Genomic DNA, 21,574 nt, shown 5'->3' on the forward strand with positions numbered 1-21,574 from the left:
TATGCTCATGGCCTCCCACCTCATTATAATCAACTTGGAAGTTCTGATTTTAAAACACCCTCTCTGTCCCCAACCCTGGCTGGCATGGGGTTGTGCTTAGTCTACGTTACCAAGCATAGAAAAAGGCCATGATTTACATAGATTTTTTAATGACAAAATACAATTGCCTTTTTTCTTTAAAATGTCCACAACCAATAACTTGTCACCACTGTTCAAGGTCTAGCGGCCTGTTTGATAGTATAGGCCTAATGTGTTTTGGTCTATGTGCATGCGTCAATGTCAACGTAAAAATATCTTAAAGGTGAGAAAATAAATATAAGATCAAGTTCAAATAATTGAACCTTATTTATTTAAAGTCGGCCTAGCCTATTGATAGACATACCGGCGTTTTGGTGTAGCCTATTGGGCATTCGCTATAGACCTAATTGGGGGGAAACATTTTCTCAATACATTGGCTAGTTTCTATAGGCCTAATTTAAATAAAATAATTTGTAGATCAAGCTGTATTCCTATAAAATAATATATCTAGGATTACACTAATAAACTATACTTACATTATCTGATCATGAATGGGATGTCAATTTATCATGGGAGTAAGATAGCCAATTGGGCATGCAATGTTGATTAGATTTTCGGCGCTCAATTGACCATTTTATGATAGATTTTTTGTGAATGAGTGTGTGTGTCTGGCTACCAAATCTGTGTTCGTGAGTCGTGGCTGACGTCACAGCCAGTTAAACCGCAGTTTTTTGGGACCGGGGAGTCACGAAGCAAGAGGACACATTCCTTTGCGCCGGGGAGCAGGCACGCCCCTCCAAGATCCGCTGCTTTATAACGGGACTGGGCCGGGCAGAGGGAGACAACACAATTGTAACTCTGAACTCCAAGTGGACACAACTGTTCCCGTCAAAGATGTACTGGGATACCATCCTGAAATCCAACGAGAGAAACATAGACACCAAAGACTCTAAAATAAAGGTAGGATTTTGCCTCCTGCGATTTTAAGTTTGTTTATGTATGCAGCCTGCACGAACACTTAAAATGCATTATATTATATTTACATCTTCAGAGACCATTTTAAAGAAATCCGATTATACATATCAACCAAAGCTGTATAATTGTATGAAAAATATGTTCCACAATAAAATGGTTATGACATATGTATTCCAATTTTTCCACACAGATGGAGATGTACCAAGCTGGATATTTTATGGAAGACTTCAGGACACAGGAAGTCCCTGCTGGTTTTGACTTTGCATCATATGGTAAGTCATGTTCTCATTGGATAACTTATTGATTTAACACTGGTCAATGTATCAGTTCAGATTTAATTACACCCCAAACCAAATAACTGCCACCAACGCCACTTGAATTATGATTAATCATCAACTTTATTAGTTATTTTTTTATTTTACCTTTATTTAACTAGGCAAGTCAGTTAAGAACAAATTCTGATTTACAATGACGGCCTACACCGGCCAAACCCGGACGACCTGGGCCAATTGTGCGCCGCCCTATGGGACTCCCAATCACGGCCGGTTGTGATACAGCCTGTAATCGAACCAGGGGGTCTGTAGTGACGCCTCAAGCACTGAGATGCAGTGCCTGAGGAGTCACTAGTCATTTAACTATGATAAGATTTTGAGCTATGTTTCCTGTAGCTCTGTGTAGTAGTTGAAGGACAAAGGAAATGTTTTGCAGAGTTAGTATCTCGTCAGCCCTGTCAGGAACTCAAAATGAGACCTTGACATCTGCTTCTTCTACCCAACCGAGGGCTGCGTCAGGAAAAGGGGTGCTGGGGTGTTTGTCCATACACTGTTTGTAGGAATGTCAGTCTGACTGAGGGAGGTAGAGCGAGACGGAGTGGTCGGGTTAAAGACCCTCCCTCTCTCTTTCCCTAATCCTTTCCTCCAGACTTCCTTCTCCAACAGATTTAGAGCCCCTCTCCTCCCCCTTCATCACTACTCTGTCACACTCCCTCCTCTGGCGTTTCCTCCTCTTTCCCTCTGTTTCCCCTTCTCCCTCCATTCAACTAAAATGGGTACGGTTGAGATTTTGTTCTGGGTGCTGCAGAATAGTTGTTGAATAGATATATTAATGTATTATTATTACTATTATTAAACATAAATAAGAATGATGAGTAATAGTAGTAGACCGTAACATATTATCGCTTCTATAATAGCAGTTAGACAGTCTTTAGAGATAAGCTTGTAACCCCTTCGTATCATTAAAACCTATTACATTCTAAACATATTGTATTTCTATTCCATTTTGAGTTCTATTTAGATCTTTATGCCTTTTGACTTATGCCTATCCTTCTCTTCTATCTCTGTGAATCCAGACTACAGTGATGAAGACCTGTCTTTTCTATTAGACGGTAAAAGACCTGGGCAGCAGCAGTATCCAGAGAGTTACGGTGAGCCGCAGAAGAATCCACTTCCGTACGACAACAAAGGTACACATATAAAGACTGTTATAAAGACTCTTTAACAACCACTTTATTAGACCACTCTGATAAGCATTCTGGGGAAAAAAATCACTAGATAGGCCTGTCAATGACCATTGACTAACTTCCAATGTTGCTCACGTGTATTTATTTTTGACGTCTTTCATTCTTTTTTACAGTAACCTCCAGTGACTCTGTCCTGTTCAACCTGGATTCATACCCAGAGTTTAACTGTTGGGCGTCATACCCAAGTGGTGAGTGTCAGTCGCCTATTCTCCAATCCATATGTTTCTATCATTTTGAGAATGATTCTATTATCAACACCTGTTGTAGTATTAGAAATGAATGAATATTGTTCATGATTGTTCATTCCTTTTTTTTTGCTCGATCTATTATTAGATGGGCTGACTTTGGACCAGTGTCAAGTGGGGTTCCAGGATTCCACCCAGACTTACCACAGCCTTGTACCCCTGTGTTCCCCAGCCCAGAGTGGACAGTTCAGCCCAGGCATGGAGGATGCCAGCACCAGCAACTCCTTCCTCGCTGGAAAAGGAACGAGCCACAGAGGGACCCCCAGCACTGTCAGCCTGGACCACCTCGGTAGGAAGAACCACACATTTGAGACATAATGCAAAAAAAATGGAATTAACCAATGCATGACCAATAGGCCTATTTGTGTTTAAAAACATATTGCCTGTTTTTTTTGTAGGCTGTGTAACGTCTGATTCATATACTTTTTCAAGCTGTTTGTTATAACCAGCTCTCCTTCATTTATTTAATTTATAAAAAGAACCACACAGAGAAATCCATAGGCTATGATTACTTGGATAATATATGCAATGTCTAACTCCTCCTCCTCTTCCATAGGTGAAGCTGAGCAAAGCCACTCAGGTGGAAAACTGTACGACTCAGAAGCACAGAAGAGGTCCCCCTCCTTCTGGCCGGACTACCCCTCTCCCAGCTATGGCGCACCCCTGCCGCCTCCTCACCACCCTCCATCTTGTTCCTCAATCCCTGGACCACAGCAGCCCTCAGAGCAGTACTGCCACCGTGTGGCCAAACGCAAAAGTACACACTCCCAAAGACCGGAGAGGGAAGGAGGACAAGTGATGGGAATGTCAGTTTATCCAGGTGAGACTAGTCTCTTATCATGACTTATCATTACTGCTGTTATACAAGTGTGTGTGAGCATGGGTAGTGTGTGTATATTGGAGCCTGATTGTGTGTTTGCTCTAGAATGTGCTTTTGTCATTACTGTGTCTTCTTTTAAATAGAAACAAGTTCATAGTATATCTTAAAGTAGCAGGCAAAAAAAAAAAAATGTATCCAGTCTAGGGCTAAAGATAATACAATTCAGAATTTTTAATGCGTCTTTTCTCTCTATTCAGGGTCAGGGCCCATCCAATTGTGGCAGTTCTTACTGGAGCTGCTTTTAGACTCCGCCTGCTGTACCTTCATCTGCTGGACAGGAGACGGCTGGGAGTTTAAGATGTCAGACCCAGCAGAGGTGAGTTTCTCTACTGATTGTGAGAGATTTTAACCACTCGTAGTAGGAGTTGGAAACCAGCATAGGATTGAGCAATGGAAATATGCTATCAGGCGTTTGTGGTTCTTTTTTAACAACCACCCCCTTTGTGTTTGATCCAGGTGGCCAAGCGTTGGGGCCAGTGTAAGAACAAGCCCAAGATGAACTACGAGAAGCTGAGCCGCGGCCTGCGTTACTACTACCACAAGAACATCATCCACAAAACGACAGGCAAGCGCTACGTCTACCGCTTCGTATGCGATGTGCAAGGGATGCTGGGAAAGACGGCACATGAGGTCCTGGCCAGCCTGAACATTTTACCCATGGGTACAGAGTCATCCTGGCAAGGCCAGGGGGCACCAGTATCATCACCAGAGTCCAGCGAAGCATGGGCGTCGCAGTAGGGGGAGTGTACCAGCAGCACTGGTTCTTATTGGTGCTATTGGCTCTTGATACTGTTATTGCTACATCACTAGAAATATGCTATGTAGAACAAACATACCTCTTTGACATGTAGAAAAGGAATCAAGTCGGCTCTATTCATGGCATTTCTATCTGCGGTGTTAGACAACGTTTGGTGTAACACTTTTATTACCAAGTGATACAGTTCTAGCCATAGCTGCGGGAAGTAGGGGTGCACCACCGCCTGAAAAATCAGAATAAAAAAATTCTGTAGTAGCCTTCAATTTGATTTGGTTTTAGTGTATGACTTACCTCCTATAAACCACATGACTTATTAACATCAACAGAATAAGCGCTCAATGAAACTGTAAGCCGAGCTGTCTCCAATACTGATGCTCTTTATGGTAATGACATGGATAGTGATTAACAGCCCCCCTCCATCCTCAAGTACTTCGTGCCCCCTCTAAAATAATGGGTTCATGACGCCCCTGCTTACCACACATGCTGTTGAACAATGTTTGACATTAACTTTGGCTATGAGGATCTGTTTGTTTTTATACCCTTACATATCTACCTCTTTTATTGCTGACAAAATAAAGCGAAGAGGGACAATGCTTGTTCTGTTGAATATAATGTGTGTGATTTACATGATTTAGGGAACAATGTTGTTTGTAAAATGATTGTAAATAAACTGTACATAAGTAGAAAAAAAGTAATATTTTAAATGTTCTGTATTATATCGAAAGGTATAAGGCCTATAGGCAATAAAATAAAAAATTAATAAAAATGAGCAGGCTAAAATATATACAAATAATATAATAAAATAATACATTTGTGAAGATAAATTCTAAATGACATTTCTGTAAAAATGTAATGGATTAGGTTATTTTGAGTGTGCGGATGGACCGCCCCTTGGCCTATGACATGCGAATGTATATACAGTATCTCGAAGAGAAGACAGCCAGTAGCCTATAGAAAACATAGAATAGAAGACATGTAGCCTAATCTCACAAAACCTAGTAAAAGTTACAGTTTGGCATAAAGAATGCAGAAAACTGTCGGCGATACATGAATTGGTGTCCTTGATGACTTGGGAGAGGTTGAATTGAAGAGGTTCAACCGTAAAGTCTGTGACCCCAAGCAGGAGCAGGGGCCACCAATTCGCAAGGGCAGGGTTGAAAAAGCGGACATACTGGACTTGATTTTGTCTGATCCGCAACTTCATTGAACCCGGGACTTTGGATGTGGCTATAGAGGTCTTGGGGGCAATTGACTGCCAGGATGTCACAGAGGAACTGACGGATTTCCAGAAATGTAAGTCGAATAAAGTAGGAGGCACGTCCATGCCACACCTGTCAGGTGGATGGATTATCTTGGCAAAGGAGAAATGCTCACTAACAGGGATGTCAACAAATGAGTGCACAACATTTGAGATAAATAAGCTTTTTGTGCGTATGGAACATTTCTGCGATCTTTTATTTCAGCTTATGAAACATGGGACCAACACTTTACATGTTGTGTTTATATTTTATTCAGTGTACATAATAGACAATAATATATTCTCAATCGGAGCAGTCTGTGATGTTGCACCCTCCTAAACAGCCCCCTGACGTGTTGCTGGGTATTATACTGGGGTGTGTTTAGTAGGACGCAACATTTTGGAACGTTCAGATAGAAATATGTTATGTAGAACAACATGCCTCTCTGACATGTAAAACAGGAATCACGTCAGCTCTATTCATGGCATTTCTATCTGCAACGTTCGACACCGTTTGGCTACTGAACATGTCGCTAGTGTTACACTTGTATTACCAAGTGATACAGTAGCCTAGTATCCTTCAATTTTATGCTGTTGAACAACGTTTGGATCTACTTTTATATAAATATTTATCTACCTTTCCATTTTCTGTAGCATATTATTTCAAAAGGTATAACGGCCTATATATAGAAAATAGCAATCTCAAATATATAAAAATAATATGATAATAAATAATGAATTCGTTATGATAAATTCTAAATGACATTTCTGTCAAATGTAGTGGGGATTAGGTTATTCTGTTTGTCCTGGAGTGCTGATGGACCAATGACGAGGCCTATGACGTGCGACGGTGCGATGGAGTAGCCTATCTTGGAGAGAAGACATTCAGTATCCTATAGACAACATAGAATAGAAAACACGTAGCCTAATCTCACAAACCCTAGTCTAAATTACCGTTTGGCATAAAATATGTCGAAAACCATTGGCGATACATTAATTAGTGTCCTTGATGACTTGGGAGAGGATGAATTGAAGAGGTTCAGACGTAAACTCTGTGACCGCAAGCAGGAACCAAAACTTCGCAAGGGCATTGTTGAGAACGCGGACCAAGTGGATTTGGTAGACCTTCTAACCCGTACCTTCACTGAAGACGGGGCTCTGAATGTGGCTATAGAGGTCTTGGGTGCAATTAACTGCCAGAATGTCGCAGAGGAACTGATAGAATTCAAGAAATGTAAGTCGAATAAAGTAGGAGGCACGTCCATTGGACATTTAAAAAATAAAATATATATTTAATTTCATATCTTTGACAGGTTTAAAAACCACTAAAGTTAACGCAAAAGTCGGCTAGAAAACGGTAGGGCCAAAACTTTAGGGCCAAAATAAATTGCATTGAAATGTCCATAACGAATGGAAGGAAAACTATAAGGAAGTTGACAGTTTTACTTTCACTTATGAGTGCATTCTATTTTGCTCATCTGGGCTGAATGATAGCATACAGTAGCATATATTCCATTTGCAACTCAAAATAAGCATAATACATTATGCAATAAACACACATTTCGATTGCTTGCTGATTTTGATTCATCTTTAGGCCTACTATTCATATTTTTATTCGATTGATGGTGTCTCATGAAGCCTATTTTACAGCTCAAGGATCTTGCGTAACATCGGGTGCTGCAATGGCAAGTGCACATGGACCAAAGAACACGACCAAAGGTAAACACTAAACCAGGTGTTATATAGTCTAATGTCTCAAATAGGCCTATGTTATTAAAATTTATATTTTACTGTAATTAATAATGGTAAAGTATTTTACCTTGATGAACAATCACAAAAGTCCTTCCTTTTCATTTATTTTCCAACGTACTGTAGGTGCAACTGCTGCCCTCTAGAATCTTCAACAGCGTTTTTCACTCCCCATAGCCTAGTTAATCCTGTCTGAATTAGAAAAAGTGCATCACGCCTATCCTCCAATTTGCACACCCTACACACATGCACGCACACACAGAAACAAGCAACATTAAAGGAGGCGTGTAGAGATATAGATTAAGACTTTCTAGAGTACCATATATAACTGGATTTTTTATGCTAAGGTCAACTATATACAAAGAAACATGCGGCCAGAGCTGCTCTGTGTGTGTGTGTCTGTCATCTTATTTGTACAGGAATTTTGCCCGTCTGTCCTTCTGAGTGGCAAACCTCTCAATGACCCTTTGATTAAAGTCAGGAATGTCCCTGACAAGTTTCTTCTCCATGGAGAGCATGGCCAGAGCGTTCAGGCGATCCTGTGTCATGCTGTTTCTCAGGAAGGTCTTGATCCTTTTCAGTGTAGAGAAGCACCTTTCTGACTCAGCAGTTGTCATGGGTGTGGTGATGAGGATCTTGAGGAGGCTGGCAGTCTCTGTGAAAGTGCTCTGAAGGTTGTTCTCCATGAAGAACTGGTACAGGGGCACTGCACCACTACAAGCCTTGAACTCACTGTTCTCATAGATGAGGGACAGTTTGGTTTTGAGCTTGGCCTTGTTCAACATGGGGTACGCCTCCACGGTTGTTTCAAGCGCTGTATCGGGAACTTCACACTGTGTTGTGGGAACAACTCTCCGTGCAATAGTGTTGCGCTGATGAGGTGCTGGGTGAAGGAGAACCTCTCTTTGGCATGACTCAGGATGGTATCACATACCTGTAAAAGATACATCATCAGCTTTAATTTGCAATTAAGCTATTTTGATGCAAGTGATCCTGACTGACACATGCCTATGTCCAACTCAAGTATATGATTACCAAGGTGCTGATTGTTCAGGGTTTTGGCTACATACTACCAGGCCTGAAAAAAAGTTCTAGGTGGGAAACACTGACAATTACATCACAACTTACCTCTATAGCCAACCTCTGTTGTTCTCCTGGTCCCAGCATCCTCCGTCGCTTGATGGGCTGTTGCTGCTCGTCAGATGCGCTGTCCCCACACAAAGAGGGGAATTGAGGCCCTGGGTCCAAAAAATAAAGTTTAATTTGATAACTTGCAATCAGACTTCTTAACTCACTGTAATTCCCCCTCAACACACAACCAGTGACTTATATATATATATAGACAGACAGACAGACAGACAGACAGACAGACAGTGTGTATATACACACAAACTATGTCTAGTAACTGCTTTTAACCTGTGATGTACATAATTAACTGATGTTATTACGTTTTAAAGCCTTTTTCTATTACATTTGTGAGAGGGATGCAACATAATTTTGTTCTGCTGTTCACTTAGCAATAAAGTTAATATTCAATAACAACTAGGCCTCTTCTAGAAATTGACCTGGTGGACACCTGAATAATTATTACAAACTGTGTAGTACTTTCCTGCATTATTATCAACGTCTGATTGTGTCTTCTCTTTCCTTTTAAAATACTAAAACAAATATAATTGTGACGGCTCTATGATAATCACTCACACAAGCACCAACTGGCAGTGGGTGGAAACGTCAGTCGTCTCGTCAGCTTGAATGGCGATAAAATCAGCACTCTTTACTTCCTCCAGGATGTAATCCTTAAGCATTGACAGCATACAGTCCAACAGCTCGTTCTGTATCGTCTTTGACGTGCCCTTAAAAACGGTAGCTGTCTTCAGGTGCTCCTCCAGCACACTGTCGAGGGAGGCAACAAAATCCACTAAGCCCCGGAAAATGCCGGGGTTGTCTGAGGAGTCAGTCTCCTCGTGCCCACGCAAGGCCAACTCAAAAGCCCCACAGAACTTCACACAATCGATAATTTTGGATAGAATGTGCCTGTTTTTATCCACCTCCTCATTGTGTTTCCTCACCGCAATCCTGTGGCCGTCATCCAGCTGCGTAGTAATGTTCACCCTTCCTAATACAGCTAGCTTTACAGAGTTGTCCATGTGTGCCCTGGTGTTCTCATGTTTCTTTACCTTCTCTGACAGGTGCTTTGCATTCCATCACCTCCAAAAGTCCTAAGCCATGTTCTATCTCTACCTCAGATCAACACTTTGTGGATCTTCACCGGACGGCCCTGATCAACAGAGTGAGCCAGGTGGAACCCATCTTGGATAGACTCCTGGAGAAGGAAATCATCACCGCAAATGCCTACAGTGACGTGAGGGCGGAAAAAACCAACCAGAAAAAGATGAGGGAGCTCTTCGATGGCCCTTTGAAAGGATGTGGGCCCAAAGGCAAAGATATATTCTTAGATATCCTGATAGATCTGGAGCGATTCCTAATCATTGACCTGAAGGGGTAATAATGGCCATTTGAGATTTTTTTAAAGGCAAGGGACAAAAATGTGATGATAATAATTTACTCTGTTTTACAGTATATTCTTAAATTGGAAAAATGAATTGTCTCCAAAGTTTGCAATAAATGACAGAATTTTCTATTGACTGCAGTTTTTTCTTTTCATGAACAAATACTCAGTTGTGAATTCTTACCAGCTAGCTGTTTTGAACTCAACAATAGAAAACATACAAATACATGAAGTAACATTGTGTTATGCAGGGCCGTGCACAGACCTTTGGAGTGGCAGGTGCGCAAAGTGAAAAAAGCCCCATATCTTATTATCTCATGCTAATTTAGCTATATATATATATATATATATATATATATATATATATATATACAGGTAAAAGTCAGTAAATTAGAATATTTTGAAAAACTTGATTTATTTCAGTAATTGCATTCAAAAGGTGTAACTTGTACATTATATTTATTCATTGCACACAGACTGATGCATTCAAATGTTTATTTCATTTAATTTTGATGATTTGAAGTGGCAACAAATGAAAATCCAAAATTCCGTGTGTCACAAAATTAGAATATTACTTAAGGCTAATACAAAAAAGGGATTTTTTTAGAAATGTTGGCCAACTGAAAAGTATGAAAATGAAAAATATGAGCATGTACAATACTCAATACTTGGTTGGAGCTCCTTTTGCCTCAATTACTGCATTAATGCGGCGTGGCATGGAGTCGATGAGTTTCTGGCACTGCTCAGGTGTTATGAGAGCCCAGGTTGCTCTGATAGTGGCCTTCAACTCTTCTGCGTTGTTGGGTCTGGCATTCTGCATCTTCCTTTTCACAATACCCCACAGATTTTCTATGGGGCTAAGGTCAGGGGAGTTGGCTGGCCAATTTAGAACAGAAATACCATGGTCCGTAAACCAGGCACGGGTAGATTTTGCGCTGTGTGCAGGCGCCAAGTCCTGTTGGAACCTGAAATCTCCATCTCCATAGAGCAGGTCAGCAGCAGGAAGCATGAAGTGCTCTAAAACTTGCTGGTAGACGGCTGCGTTGACCCTGGATCTCAGGAAACAGAGTGGACCGACACCAGCAGATGACATGGCACCCCAAACCATCACTGATGGTGGAAACTTTACACTAGACTTCAGGCAACGTGGATCCTGTGCCTCTCCTGTCTTCCTCCAGACTCTGGGACCTCGATTTCCAAAGGAAATGCAAAATTTGCTTTCGTCAGAAAACATGACTTTAGACCACTCAGCAGCAGTCCAGCTCTTTTTTTTCCTTAGCCCAGGTGAGACGCTTTTCGCGCTGTTTCTTGGTCAACAGTGGCTTGACACGAGGTATGCGGCAGTTGAAACCCATGTCTTTCAAGCGTCTCTTGGTGGTGGATCTTGAAGCCCTGACTCCAGCAGCTGTCCACTCCTTGTGAATCTCCCCCACATTTTTGAATGGGTTTTTTTCACAATCTTGACTAGGGCGCGGTGATCCCTATCGCTTGTACACTTTTTCTGACCACAGTTTTTCCTTCCCTTTGCCTCTCTATTAATGTGTTTGGACACAGAGCTCTGAGAACAGCCAGCCTCTTCTGCAATAACCTTTTGTGTCTTTCCCTCCTTGTGCAATGTGTCGATGGTCGCCTTTTGGACAGCTGTCAAATCTGAAGTCTTCCCCATGTTTGTGTAGGCTTCAGAACTGGACTGAGAGACCATTTAAAGCCCTTTGCAGGTGTTTTGAGTTAATCAGCTGATTAGTTTGTGGCACCAGGTGTCTTCAAAATGTAACCCTTACACAATATTCTAATTTTGTGACACACGGAATTTTGGATTTTCATTTGTTGCCACTTCAAATCATCAAAATTAAATGAAATAAACATTTGAATGCATCAGTCTGTGTGCAATGAATAAATATAATGTACAAGTTACACCTTTTGAATGCAATTACTGAAATAAATCAAGTTTTTCAAAATATTCTAATTTACTGACTTTTACCTGTATATATATATATATATATATATATTAGTATATATACAGTTGAAGTTGGAGGTTTACATACACTTAGGTTGGAGTCATTAAAACTCGTTTTTCAACCACTCCACAAATTTCTTGTTAACAAACTATAGTTTTGGCAAGTCGGTTAGGACATCTACTTTGTGCATGACAACAATTTTCCAACAATTGTTTACAGACAGATTATTTAACTTATAATTCACTGTATCACAATTCCAGTGGGTCAGAAGTTTACATACACTAAGTTGACTGTGTATTTAAACAGCTGGAATTGTGATACAGTGAATTATAAATGAAATAATCTGTCTGTAAACAATTGTTGGAAAAATTACTTGTGTATATATATATTTTAGCATAGGCCTTTATTTTCTGCAAAATCCCACTCATCCCACTGTAAGCAGGCTTATAGCAATAGTCCCGATGTGGCAATGCTTTCCATTGTCTGTCTAGCATAGCCATGCATTATTACATAGAAGAAAACCTAAACGTCCCTCATCTGTCACGAATGTGATTGTTACTGTGATTGTTACTCTGCCGATAGTTTCCACAGGAAAGTATTATTTACTCAACTTTTTAGAGCGCTGGTACTGCCATTAAGATTTTTATCACCTGGCACATGCACAAAACCATGTAAACACCTGCAAGACTTCGGTTAGTATGCATGCATTGGGTGCATGCACTTCCAACTTGTGCACGTGCCTTAGGGGATGAGCAAACAAATCTTGATTGCCACACACAGAGACCCGCGTTTTGAAGTCTGTTTAATAATACTTTCCTGTGGATATTTTGTCCAAAATGTTGAAGAAAACCCATGGACATTCGGCAGATTAAGTTAACATTTTATTTTATTCAACAGACGCTTAGGTTTCTTCTATGTAATAATGGTGGCTATGCTGGACATGCCTACTGCTCAAAGAGAGAGCAAAGAGGGATGGGATATCAGCTGATCAATGCTAATGTAACTAGATAATGTAGGCTAAATCAGCTAGTTAGCTAGCTAGCTACGCTGTTGAAACAATCTAACTAGTCTGTTTACCTATGATTGAAATGTGTTCTGCTGCTGACATCTGCCTCTATAGGCCTACTAACAAACAGTCGAGTTGAAGCCTTCCCTGTTCCTGACTGTGAGATGACACATGCAACTCAGAAGGTAGCTACTACTACTACCACAGAGTTTCTAAACCCAGGGGCCCAACATGGCGATACTTCCTGGAATGCTTCACAAAGCAGACCCAACAGACCATACAGGGGTTTGGGAAGTCAATGAGAGTAAAACAGTCTGCCTTAGTTGTTCATTTTCTCGATTTCTAAAGGCACAACCTATGTAGATTCGAGCCCATGTCTTAAGTAGCTGAACATGTTCTTACTCCAACCTTGTGAAAATGACAAACTGACACGTTTTCATCAAAAACAACTGTATATCAAAGGAGTGCCTTTGATTTGACGGCATGCACATGCGCAGTTCAAAAATGAGAAATTAGCTAGTTTGATGGGAAATTCATTTAAATGACAATGTTTGATCCATGTGGCCAAGCGCTGGGGCCAGTGTAAGAACAAGCCCAAGATGAAATACGAGAAGCTGAGCCGCGGCCTGCGTTACTACTACCACAAGAACATCATCCACAAAACGACGGGCAAGCACTACGTCTACCGCTTCGTCTGTGATGTGCAGGGGATGCTGGGAAAGACGGCACATGAGGTCCTGGCCAGCCTGAACATTTTACTCACGGGTACAGAGTCATCCTAGCAGGCCTGGGGGCACCAGTATCATCACCAGTGAAGAGTCCAGTGAAGCATGCGTCTTGCTGTGGGGGCAGGGCCGGATTAAGAAATCGGGACTTTGTTTTTTTATCGCGACACAGATTGTACAACATTAGGAGGCAATATATAGGCCTACAATATACACTGAGTGTACAAAACATTAGGAACACCTTCTTAATATTGAGTTGCACCCCCTTTTGCCCTCAGAACAGCCTCAATTCATCGGGGCATGGACTCTACAAGGTGTTCAAAGCGTTCCACAGGGATGCTGGCCCATGTTGACTTCAATGTTTCCCATAGTTGTGTCAAGTTGGCTGAATGTCTTTTGGGTGGTGGACCATTCTTGATACACACGGGAAACTGTTGAGCGTGAAAAACCCAGCAGCGTTGCAGTTCTTGACACACTCAAACCGGTATGCCTGGCACCTACTACCATACCCCGTTCAAAGGCACTTAAATATTTTGTCTTGCCCATTCACCCTCTGAATGGCACACATACACAATCCATGTCTCAATTGTCTCAAGGCTTAAAAAACATTATTTAACCTGTCTCCCCTTCATCTACACTGATTGAAGTGGATTTAACAGGTGACATCAATAAGGGATCATAGCTTTCACCTGGATTCACCTGGTCAGTCTATGTCATGGAAAGAGCAGGTATTCCTAATGTTTTGTACACTACATGACCAAAGGTATGTGGACACCTGCTCGTCGAACATCTCATTCCAAAATCATGGGCATTGATATGGAGTTGGTCCCCCCTTTGCTGCTACAACAGCTTCAACTTTTCTGGGAATTCTTTCCACTAGATTTTGAAACATTGCTGCGGGGACTTGCATCCATTCAGCCACAAGAGCATTAGTGAGGTCGAGCACTGATGTTGGGCGATTAGGCCTGGTTCGCAGTCGGCGTTCCAATTCATCCCAAAGGTGTTCGATGGGGTTGAGGTCAGGGCTCTGTGCAGGCCAGTCAAGTTCTTTCACACCGATCTCGACAAACAATTTCTGTATGGACCTGTCACGATCGTCGAACACAGTGGACCAATGCGCAGCGTGATATGCGAACATACTTTTTTATTTAGAGTACCACAATGAACAAAACAACAAAACGATACGTGAAGTCCTTAGTAACAGACACAAACCATACACGGAACAAGATCCCACAAAACACTGTGGAAAACAGGTTGCCTAAGTATGGTTCCCAATCAGAGACAACAAGCAACAGCTGACACTCATTGCCTCTGATTGAGAACCACCCCGGCCAACACAGAAACACATGAGCTAGATAAAGAACCTAGAACACAAATACATAGAAACTACACACCCTGGCTCAACATAACAGAGTCCCAGAGCCAGGGCGTGACAGGACCTCTCTTTGTGCACGAGGGCATTGTCACGCTGAAACAGGAAAGAGCCTTCCCCAAACTGTTGCCAGAAAGTTGGAAACACAGAATCGTCTAGAATGTCATTGTATGCTGTAGTGTTAAAATGTTCCTTCAATGGAACTAAGGGGCCTTTCACGAACTGTGAAAAACAGCCCAAGACCAAAATTCCTCCTCCAACAAACTTTACAGTTGGCACTATACATTCGGGCAGGTAGAGTTCTCCTGGCATCAACCAAACCCAGATTCGTCCTTCGGACTGCAAGATGGTGAAGCGTGATTCATCTCTCCAGAGAAAGCGTTTCCACTGCTCCAGAGTCCAGTGGCGGCGAGCTTTACACCACTCCAGCCGACGCTTGGCATTGCGCATAGTGATCTTAGGCTTGTGTGCGGCTGCTAAGCCATGGAAACCCATTTCATGAAGCTCCCGATAAACAGTTATTGTGCTGACATTGCTTCCAGAGGCAGTTTGGAACTCGGTAGTTAGCGTTGCAACCGAGTTTTATAATCTACGTGCTTCAACACCCGGCGGTCCCGTTCTGTGAGCTTGTGTGGCCTACCAATTCGCGGCTGAGCTGTTGTTGCTCCTAGACGTTTTCACTTCACAAAAACTGCACTTACAGTTGACCGGGGCAGCGCTAGCAGGGCAGAAATTTTACGAACTGACTTGTTGGAAACGTGGCATCCTATGACAGTGCCACATTGAAAGTCACTGAACTCTTCAGTAAGGCTATTCTACTGCCAATGTTTGTCTATGGAGATTGCATGGCTGTGTGCTTGATTTAATACATCTGTCAGCAACAGGTGTGGCTGAAATAGCCGAATCCACGAATTTTAAGGGGTGTCCCGACTTTAGGCAACTGGCAACTGCCATATTATAAAATAAAGGAAACACTTGAGTAAATGAGCGATACAAAGTATATGTTATGGTGTGGGGTGCATTTTCCTGGCATGGTTTAGGTCCACTTGTCGAATCTACGCCAGTGAGCATTAAAGCTGTTCTGGCAGCTCGTGGTGGCCCAACACCCTTCTAAGACACTTTATGTTGGTGTTTCCTTTATTTTGGCAGTTACCTGGATGTGCTTGTGATAAAATTGAATCCATATTATTTTAGTTTTTTGGTACCTCTTGGGCCCCCCACGGTCCAATGCCCTTGGCCCTGGGCCCTGGAAAGCCCCTGCATTAAGCCTGCCCTAACTGGGTTGAATTCAGTTGAGGTGAAATGTTCAGATATATAATTATGCAAATAGAAATGTAACATAGAGCTGATCAGATTCCCTATTCTATACTGAACAAAAATATAAACGCAACATGCAACAATTTCAATGATTTTCCTGAGTTACAGTTCATATGAGGAAATCAGTCGATTGAAATAAATTCATTAGGCCCTGATCTATGAATTTCACATGACTGGGAATACAGTTATGCATCTGTTGCTCACAGATACCTTTAAAAAATTGGCCTCACAATGGGCCTCAGGATCTCGTCACGGTATTTCTGTGCATTGAAATTTCCATCTATAAAATGCAATTGTCTTCAGTGTCCGTAGCTTATGCCTGCCCATACCATAACTCCACCGCCAACATGGGTTACTTTGATACGCCCACACGACGCCATACACGTGGTCTCCGGTTGTGAGCCCGGTTGGACGTACTGCCAAATTATCTCAAATTAAGTTGGAGGCGGCTTATGGTAGAGAAATGAACATGAAATTATCTGGCAACAGCTCTGGTGGATATTCCTGCAGTCAGCAAGGGACAGAAATATGATGATAATAATTTACTCTGTTTTACAGTATATTCTTAAATTGGAAAAATGAATTGGCTTCTAAGTTTGCAATAAATTAAATTCATTAGCAAATACTGTGTGGTGAATTCTAATCATCTAGCTTTTTTTTTACGCAACAGTAGAAAAACTTAAGAATACACTAAGTAACATTGTGTTATGTAGCCTATACGAATGAGTGAACAATACATCTGTGCATTGGCTATGTCGTTTCTTAAACATAAACAAGCATACGGCCATTTCAATGTAAACGTCTGCTTAACAGAGCCATTGATAGACTGGTCCCAGATCTGTTTGTTCTGTCTTGTCAATTAGTTGTCATTGTTCGCATGACAAGGAGCGGCAAGGACTGGCATGACGACGGCACAAACAGACTGGTACCCAGGAGTGTACTTTTTAGTCGCATTAGAGTTTCTATTGGACACTTTCAGGTAGGTCCTTCCGTTTCGTTCCTTCGGCTGTTGTTTGCATCAGTCTCTTCTGTTTGGTTTCTTTTACCATTCACATTTGTTTGTAGATGCAGATGCGATAATACAGCGTTCACGTGATAGTCTGAACTAGGAAACTGAATTTTCTGACTTGCTAACTGGTTGTAGTTATTCACGTGCTGCGTTCTACCAGTTAGCAAGTCGGAAATGCAGTTCTAAGGAATTCTGACTGTCTTTTTAATTTTGGGGGAGGACACATCATCCATTTAAAAAATGTAGGCTACTTGCACAAAATGTTATGTTTGTAGGCTTGTGTGACAATGGTTTGTTTGAACAAAACAAATTAATATTGAACAGTCAACTCAATGTATTTGAAATAAAACGTAATACAAAATTATAAAACAAAAGCAATACACTGCTAGCATATTCAAAAGCCACATTTGTTCCCATTAAGTTTATGTCTTCAGTGTCTATCTGTAGCTAAAAAAACAAACAGGATTAGGCAAAAACTACAACTCCCTGCATTCATTGGGAGAGTTAGCTAACAGCAACAAACAAGCATGTCCGACCCGTTCTTATTATACGTAAGTGATCCGACCTGATTGTCGTCCGACGCTGAAACTAGTGTGAAATAACACTGTCTGAAACTAATGTGAAGGACGAATCAATTTGAGTAAGGTTAGTGCAATTAGTATCTTGTTAGCTAGATACTGTGTTTACCTAAAACGCGCCAAGAACGATGCTGTAAGCCATGGAGCTCAGCTAGCATGAATTAGCTTAGCTAGCTTCTAGCTGTCCGGGTAATAAAGATGACAGCTAGCCACTGGTGTTCTTTCATAACACGGGCATAGTTACTGTAGTCACCGATTACATGTCTGTGAGGTAAGGTGCTGTAGCTTTAATGCATGTGACAGTAGGTGTCAAATTAAGAAGTGCATAATTCCATCAAATAGTGGACCACTACCAGCCTGGGTACCACCAATCTGTTTCTGCTATCATTCCACTCCTTACCAATCCTTGGCAATTTCACGGAGTACAAGGAGGGGCATGTTAGCAAAACGGGTTCTGGATTTCAGGCTAGACCACTACCAACAAAATGTAAACAATGGATCAAAAGCATCTATTACCTTTTCAAATAAATGATTTGCATCCCTATGCTAACAATTAAGTGTGGGAACAAATACAACAAGCAACATCATGTTTCTTGTCACTGTTGGGCAGGGGTGTGCCTCTGTGTGCCACCAGCAGAGATGATGAGTTACGCCATGCAGCTGTTGATTCACCGTGGGGATTTCTGTCATGGCTGCGCACTGCTCCCCCTGGCCCGCATGTTCCTTCTCCGCACGCTGAGTTCAGGTCCCCGTGTGAGCCGCAGCCTTCGGGAGAGCTACCAGCTGCTACAGCTTGAGCTTCCGGATGAGGGCGAGAGTAGCCCTGCGCAGGTGAAAGAAGCCTACCTACGCATGGCCAAGCTGTACCATCCAGACTCGGGCGCTGCTACGGCAGACAAGGCGCTGTTTGCACTGGTAGAGGAGGCATACCGTGCCGTGCTGGCACACCAGTCCCAGCTTCAGAGCCGCGGGGGTTCGATGGAAGACGAGGAGGACGAGGAGAAGGTGAAAGGCGTGGCTCCTCAGCACCGCCACTACCTGAGCTACGAGGGCGTGGGCTCGGGGACGCCCAGCCAGCGTGAGCGCCAATACCGGCAGTTCCGAGTGGATCGGGCAGTGGAGCAGGTCCTTGACTACCGCCAGAAGGAGCACGAGACGGCGGCTGCAGCCGAGGGGGCGCTAGTGGAGAGGGACGTCCGCCAGCGCAGCCGGCAGATCAAGGTCACGCAGGCGGTGGAGAGGCTGGTGGAAGACCTCATTCAGGAATCCATGTCCCGGGGAGACTTCCGCAACCTGAGTGGCGCCGGGAAGCCCATCAACAAGTTTGAGCACAACCCGTACGCCGACCCCATGACCCACAACCTCAACCGCATCCTCATAGACAACGGCTACCAGCCACCCTGGATTGTCACGCAGCGCGACATCAGAGAGGACATTGCGCAGATCCGAGAGAGACTGCTGCAGGGCCGGGCGCGGCTCGCCGACCCCATGACCCCCAGGGAGCATGCTCAGTGGCAGCAGCTGTGTGGGGCGGTGGCGGAGGACCTTAAGAAGCTCAATAAGACGGTGGATAACTTCAACCTGATTGCGCCCATGCTCACCATGCAAATGGTCCACTTCAGTTTGGAGCGCGAGATCGACCGTGCAGAGAAAGCAGCCCTTCAAGGCAGACAGGAGAGGAAGATGGAAAGAGTGAGGGAGTGGGAGGAGCAGAGAAGAGAAAGAGAAAGGGAGAAGAAAGATAAGATTAAAACACCTCAACACTCTAGGCAAGGCGGCCTGCTGGCATGGATGCAGAATTTACTCAAATGAACAATGGACCATGAGGGCAAAATGAGATAAAGGATATTTCAAATCAAACTTTTATTTATAATCCATTTACACAGGTGTCAACACACTTTGAAGAGGATAAGACAGAGGCGTTGAATCCTTTGTCTGTTATGTCATTTGCAGTGTTTATGCTACATTAGATTGATTACAGTAGCGTGTTATAACACACAGAAAACAAGAATAAGCCCTACTACAGCACTGTTACTTGACCTTACTGGAACTCAACTGTGCTTTACAATAATGCTACACTGTGTCCGTGTCTGGACCTTAGGACACAATGGTAATGGTATCAGACTACAATAATCAATTTAATGAAATACTGTTTATCTACGTTTATAAGCTAAGTGATTCTAATTACATGTATTTGTTTCTTTGCTGAATGAAGGAATGAAAGCCTACTCAATGTTCATTATGAATGAGCAGTTGACTGAAACTGCTCTGAACTCAAATACATTAGCATTTTGCCTCCAGCACATTCACTAATCGATTATGGGTGTGCGGTAGATTCTGCCTATGATTGCATTACAATAAAAGAGGTACTCTAACTCAATCTCTTTCTCACTTGTCATCGTGACTATAATATGTTATATTATGATTGAGAACATCAAGACTATTAACTCCTCACTATCCATCCCAACCTATCCTGGGAGCTCCAATGCAGCAGGGTTGCAGATGACCATGGGGTTCTTCCCGTTGTCTCCAATACGTGTGTCTGCCCCATGCAGTGCCTGTGTGACAGCCCGTGGGAGGGTGAGTCCTTTGGTCCAGTCGTGAGCAATGTACTGGTGATACGGATCATGGGAGCTCTCCAGCTTCTTGGAGCGGATGTAGCTCAGCATGATACCAAACGTGAAGAAACTAAACATACCTACCATAAGTAGAATATACACAAATCCCTGAGCTTGAGCCTTAGGTATAGCTCCGCCCACTGGGAGAACGGCCTGCTGGGTAGTGTAGTTATGAGGGAGTACTGGGCCCAGAAAACCTGTGCCATTCAGACAGTGCTGTAGGAAGGATAGCAGGAGAGTCTGCAGCTCTGTGCCGTTCAAGTGCAGCATTGCTGACCTCTGCTGGTTGTGGAAGGGAACTGCCACTCTGTCAACTGATGAGGGAGGAGAGCCTTGGTCAGTACACTCGCCCGAGACACACACAAAAACACACATTGCAGAAAGTCTAACACAGACACACCATAGCCAATTCAACATGCGCGCCACACACACACACACACACACACACACACACACTAATGTTGCGGACCTCACCTCTGTTCTCTTGCTGTGGATAAAAGTATTTTAGCTCTGGTTGCTCCTATGGCTTCTGCTTCAGTTTCTGTTGACCTGCCTGAGAGAACTTGGTGTCACACATTTGAGACACAAGTCTAGGACAAATTCGCAATCTTTGAAGAAAAATATAAAATGAAGAGCGCAAATACCTTTGGAAGCTCAAGCTATTGTTGCTCATAAAGGCGCTGGTAGGAGATGATGATGATGACCTTTTGAATAGAGTACTCCGTTGATTTCGAGGTCTCCAGATCCCATAGGGGTATGAACTGTAAGGTAATCTGTTTCCACATACACTTCCACTCCAAGCCTTCTCTCTCTCGCTCTGTCTCTCTCGCTCTGTCTCTGTCGCTCAGTCTCTCTCCCTCTCTCCCTCACACACATACATACACACACTGTGACAGACACAGAGAGCTTATCCATGTCAACACGTTTAATGAGACATAGATGTCATGTCAGAGGTCAAGGTCAGAACCTCCACATGGTCTAGTAGTGGTGCTGTGTGGTTTACTCGTATGACTGCAGGATATCGTGGTTCAGTTACGGACACTCCAGTACAGGTAAACCTGTGTCGTAATAACTCTGTTATAGTTGTGTCTCCATAGCTATG

General features: G+C 42.8%; 3 protein-coding genes and 1 long non-coding RNA gene across 8 annotated transcripts; 3 read left to right on the plus strand and 1 right to left on the minus strand.

The window, feature by feature from the left end:
* Positions 1-588: 588 nt before the first annotated feature.
* Positions 589-5,089, plus strand: LOC123484513 (ETS1-related protein). 3 transcript variants are annotated; one of them, XM_045214967.1, is made up of 8 exons: positions 589-978; positions 1,184-1,265; positions 2,375-2,455; positions 2,626-2,700; positions 2,846-3,046; positions 3,314-3,577; positions 3,835-3,953; positions 4,094-5,089. In XM_045214967.1, exons 1-8 carry the CDS (start codon positions 913-915, stop codon positions 4,373-4,375), a joined length of 1,170 nt encoding a protein of 389 aa, XP_045070902.1. In that variant the 5' UTR covers positions 589-912; the 3' UTR covers positions 4,376-5,089. The 3 variants fall into 3 exon arrangements, with proteins under 3 accessions (XP_045070902.1, XP_045070901.1, XP_045070903.1); XM_045214966.1 differs by having other exon boundaries at positions 591-978; positions 2,342-2,455; XM_045214968.1 differs by having other exon boundaries at positions 591-978; positions 2,342-2,455; positions 2,930-3,046.
* Positions 5,090-6,481: 1,392 nt separating this feature from the next.
* Positions 6,482-10,019, plus strand: LOC123484518 (apoptosis-associated speck-like protein containing a CARD). The gene is made up of 3 exons (XM_045214978.1): positions 6,482-6,865; positions 7,282-7,350; positions 9,627-10,019. Exons 1-3 carry the CDS (start codon positions 6,601-6,603, stop codon positions 9,884-9,886), a joined length of 594 nt encoding a protein of 197 aa, XP_045070913.1. The 5' UTR covers positions 6,482-6,600; the 3' UTR covers positions 9,887-10,019.
* Positions 10,020-17,790: 7,771 nt separating this feature from the next.
* On the plus strand, positions 17,791-20,234 carry LOC121563774 (dnaJ homolog subfamily C member 28). 3 transcript variants are annotated; one of them, XM_041875488.2, is made up of 2 exons: positions 17,791-17,921; positions 18,465-20,234. In XM_041875488.2, the coding sequence occupies exon 2, from the start codon at positions 18,494-18,496 to the stop codon at positions 19,664-19,666; it is 1,173 nt and encodes a 390-aa protein (XP_041731422.2). In that variant the 5' UTR covers positions 17,791-17,921; positions 18,465-18,493; the 3' UTR covers positions 19,667-20,234. The 3 variants fall into 3 exon arrangements, with proteins under 3 accessions (XP_041731422.2, XP_045070907.1, XP_045070908.1); XM_045214972.1 differs by having other exon boundaries at positions 17,791-17,916; XM_045214973.1 differs by having other exon boundaries at positions 17,791-17,827.
* An 84-nt stretch (positions 20,235-20,318) lies between these two features.
* Positions 20,319-21,290, minus strand: LOC121563775. Its single transcript, XR_006658560.1, has 3 exons — positions 21,117-21,290; positions 20,947-21,025; positions 20,319-20,786 (listed from the first exon to the last, which is right to left on the minus strand). It is a non-coding gene; the product is annotated as an uncharacterized LOC121563775 (long non-coding RNA).
* Between the last annotated feature and the right edge of the window lie 284 nt (positions 21,291-21,574).

The sequence above is a fragment of the Coregonus clupeaformis genome, unplaced genomic scaffold, assembly GCF_020615455.1.
Source record: "Coregonus clupeaformis isolate EN_2021a unplaced genomic scaffold, ASM2061545v1 scaf0347, whole genome shotgun sequence".
Taxonomy (NCBI): domain Eukaryota; kingdom Metazoa; phylum Chordata; class Actinopteri; order Salmoniformes; family Salmonidae; genus Coregonus; species Coregonus clupeaformis.

Excerpts from the sequence above, each read along its gene's own strand:
- LOC123484513 (XM_045214966.1), top strand. The coding sequence starts at position 913 with ATGTACTGGGATACCATCCTGAAATCCAACGAGAGAAACATAGACACC. Across the intron at positions 979-1,183 it reads CCAAAGACTCTAAAATAAAG|ATGGAGATGTACCAAGCTGG; the intron begins GTAGGATTTTGC and ends TTTTCCACACAG. Across the intron at positions 2,456-2,625 it reads ACTTCCGTACGACAACAAAG|TAACCTCCAGTGACTCTGTC; the intron begins GTACACATATAA and ends TCTTTTTTACAG.
- LOC121563774 (XM_041875488.2), top strand. The coding sequence starts at position 18,494 with ATGATGAGTTACGCCATGCAGCTGTTGATTCACCGTGGGGATTTCTGT.
- LOC123484518 (XM_045214978.1), top strand. The coding sequence starts at position 6,601 with ATGTCGAAAACCATTGGCGATACATTAATTAGTGTCCTTGATGACTTG. Across the intron at positions 6,866-7,281 it reads ACTGATAGAATTCAAGAAAT|CTCAAGGATCTTGCGTAACA; the intron begins GTAAGTCGAATA and ends CCTATTTTACAG. Across the intron at positions 7,351-9,626 it reads ACCAAAGAACACGACCAAAG|ATCAACACTTTGTGGATCTT; the intron begins GTAAACACTAAA and ends TCTCTACCTCAG.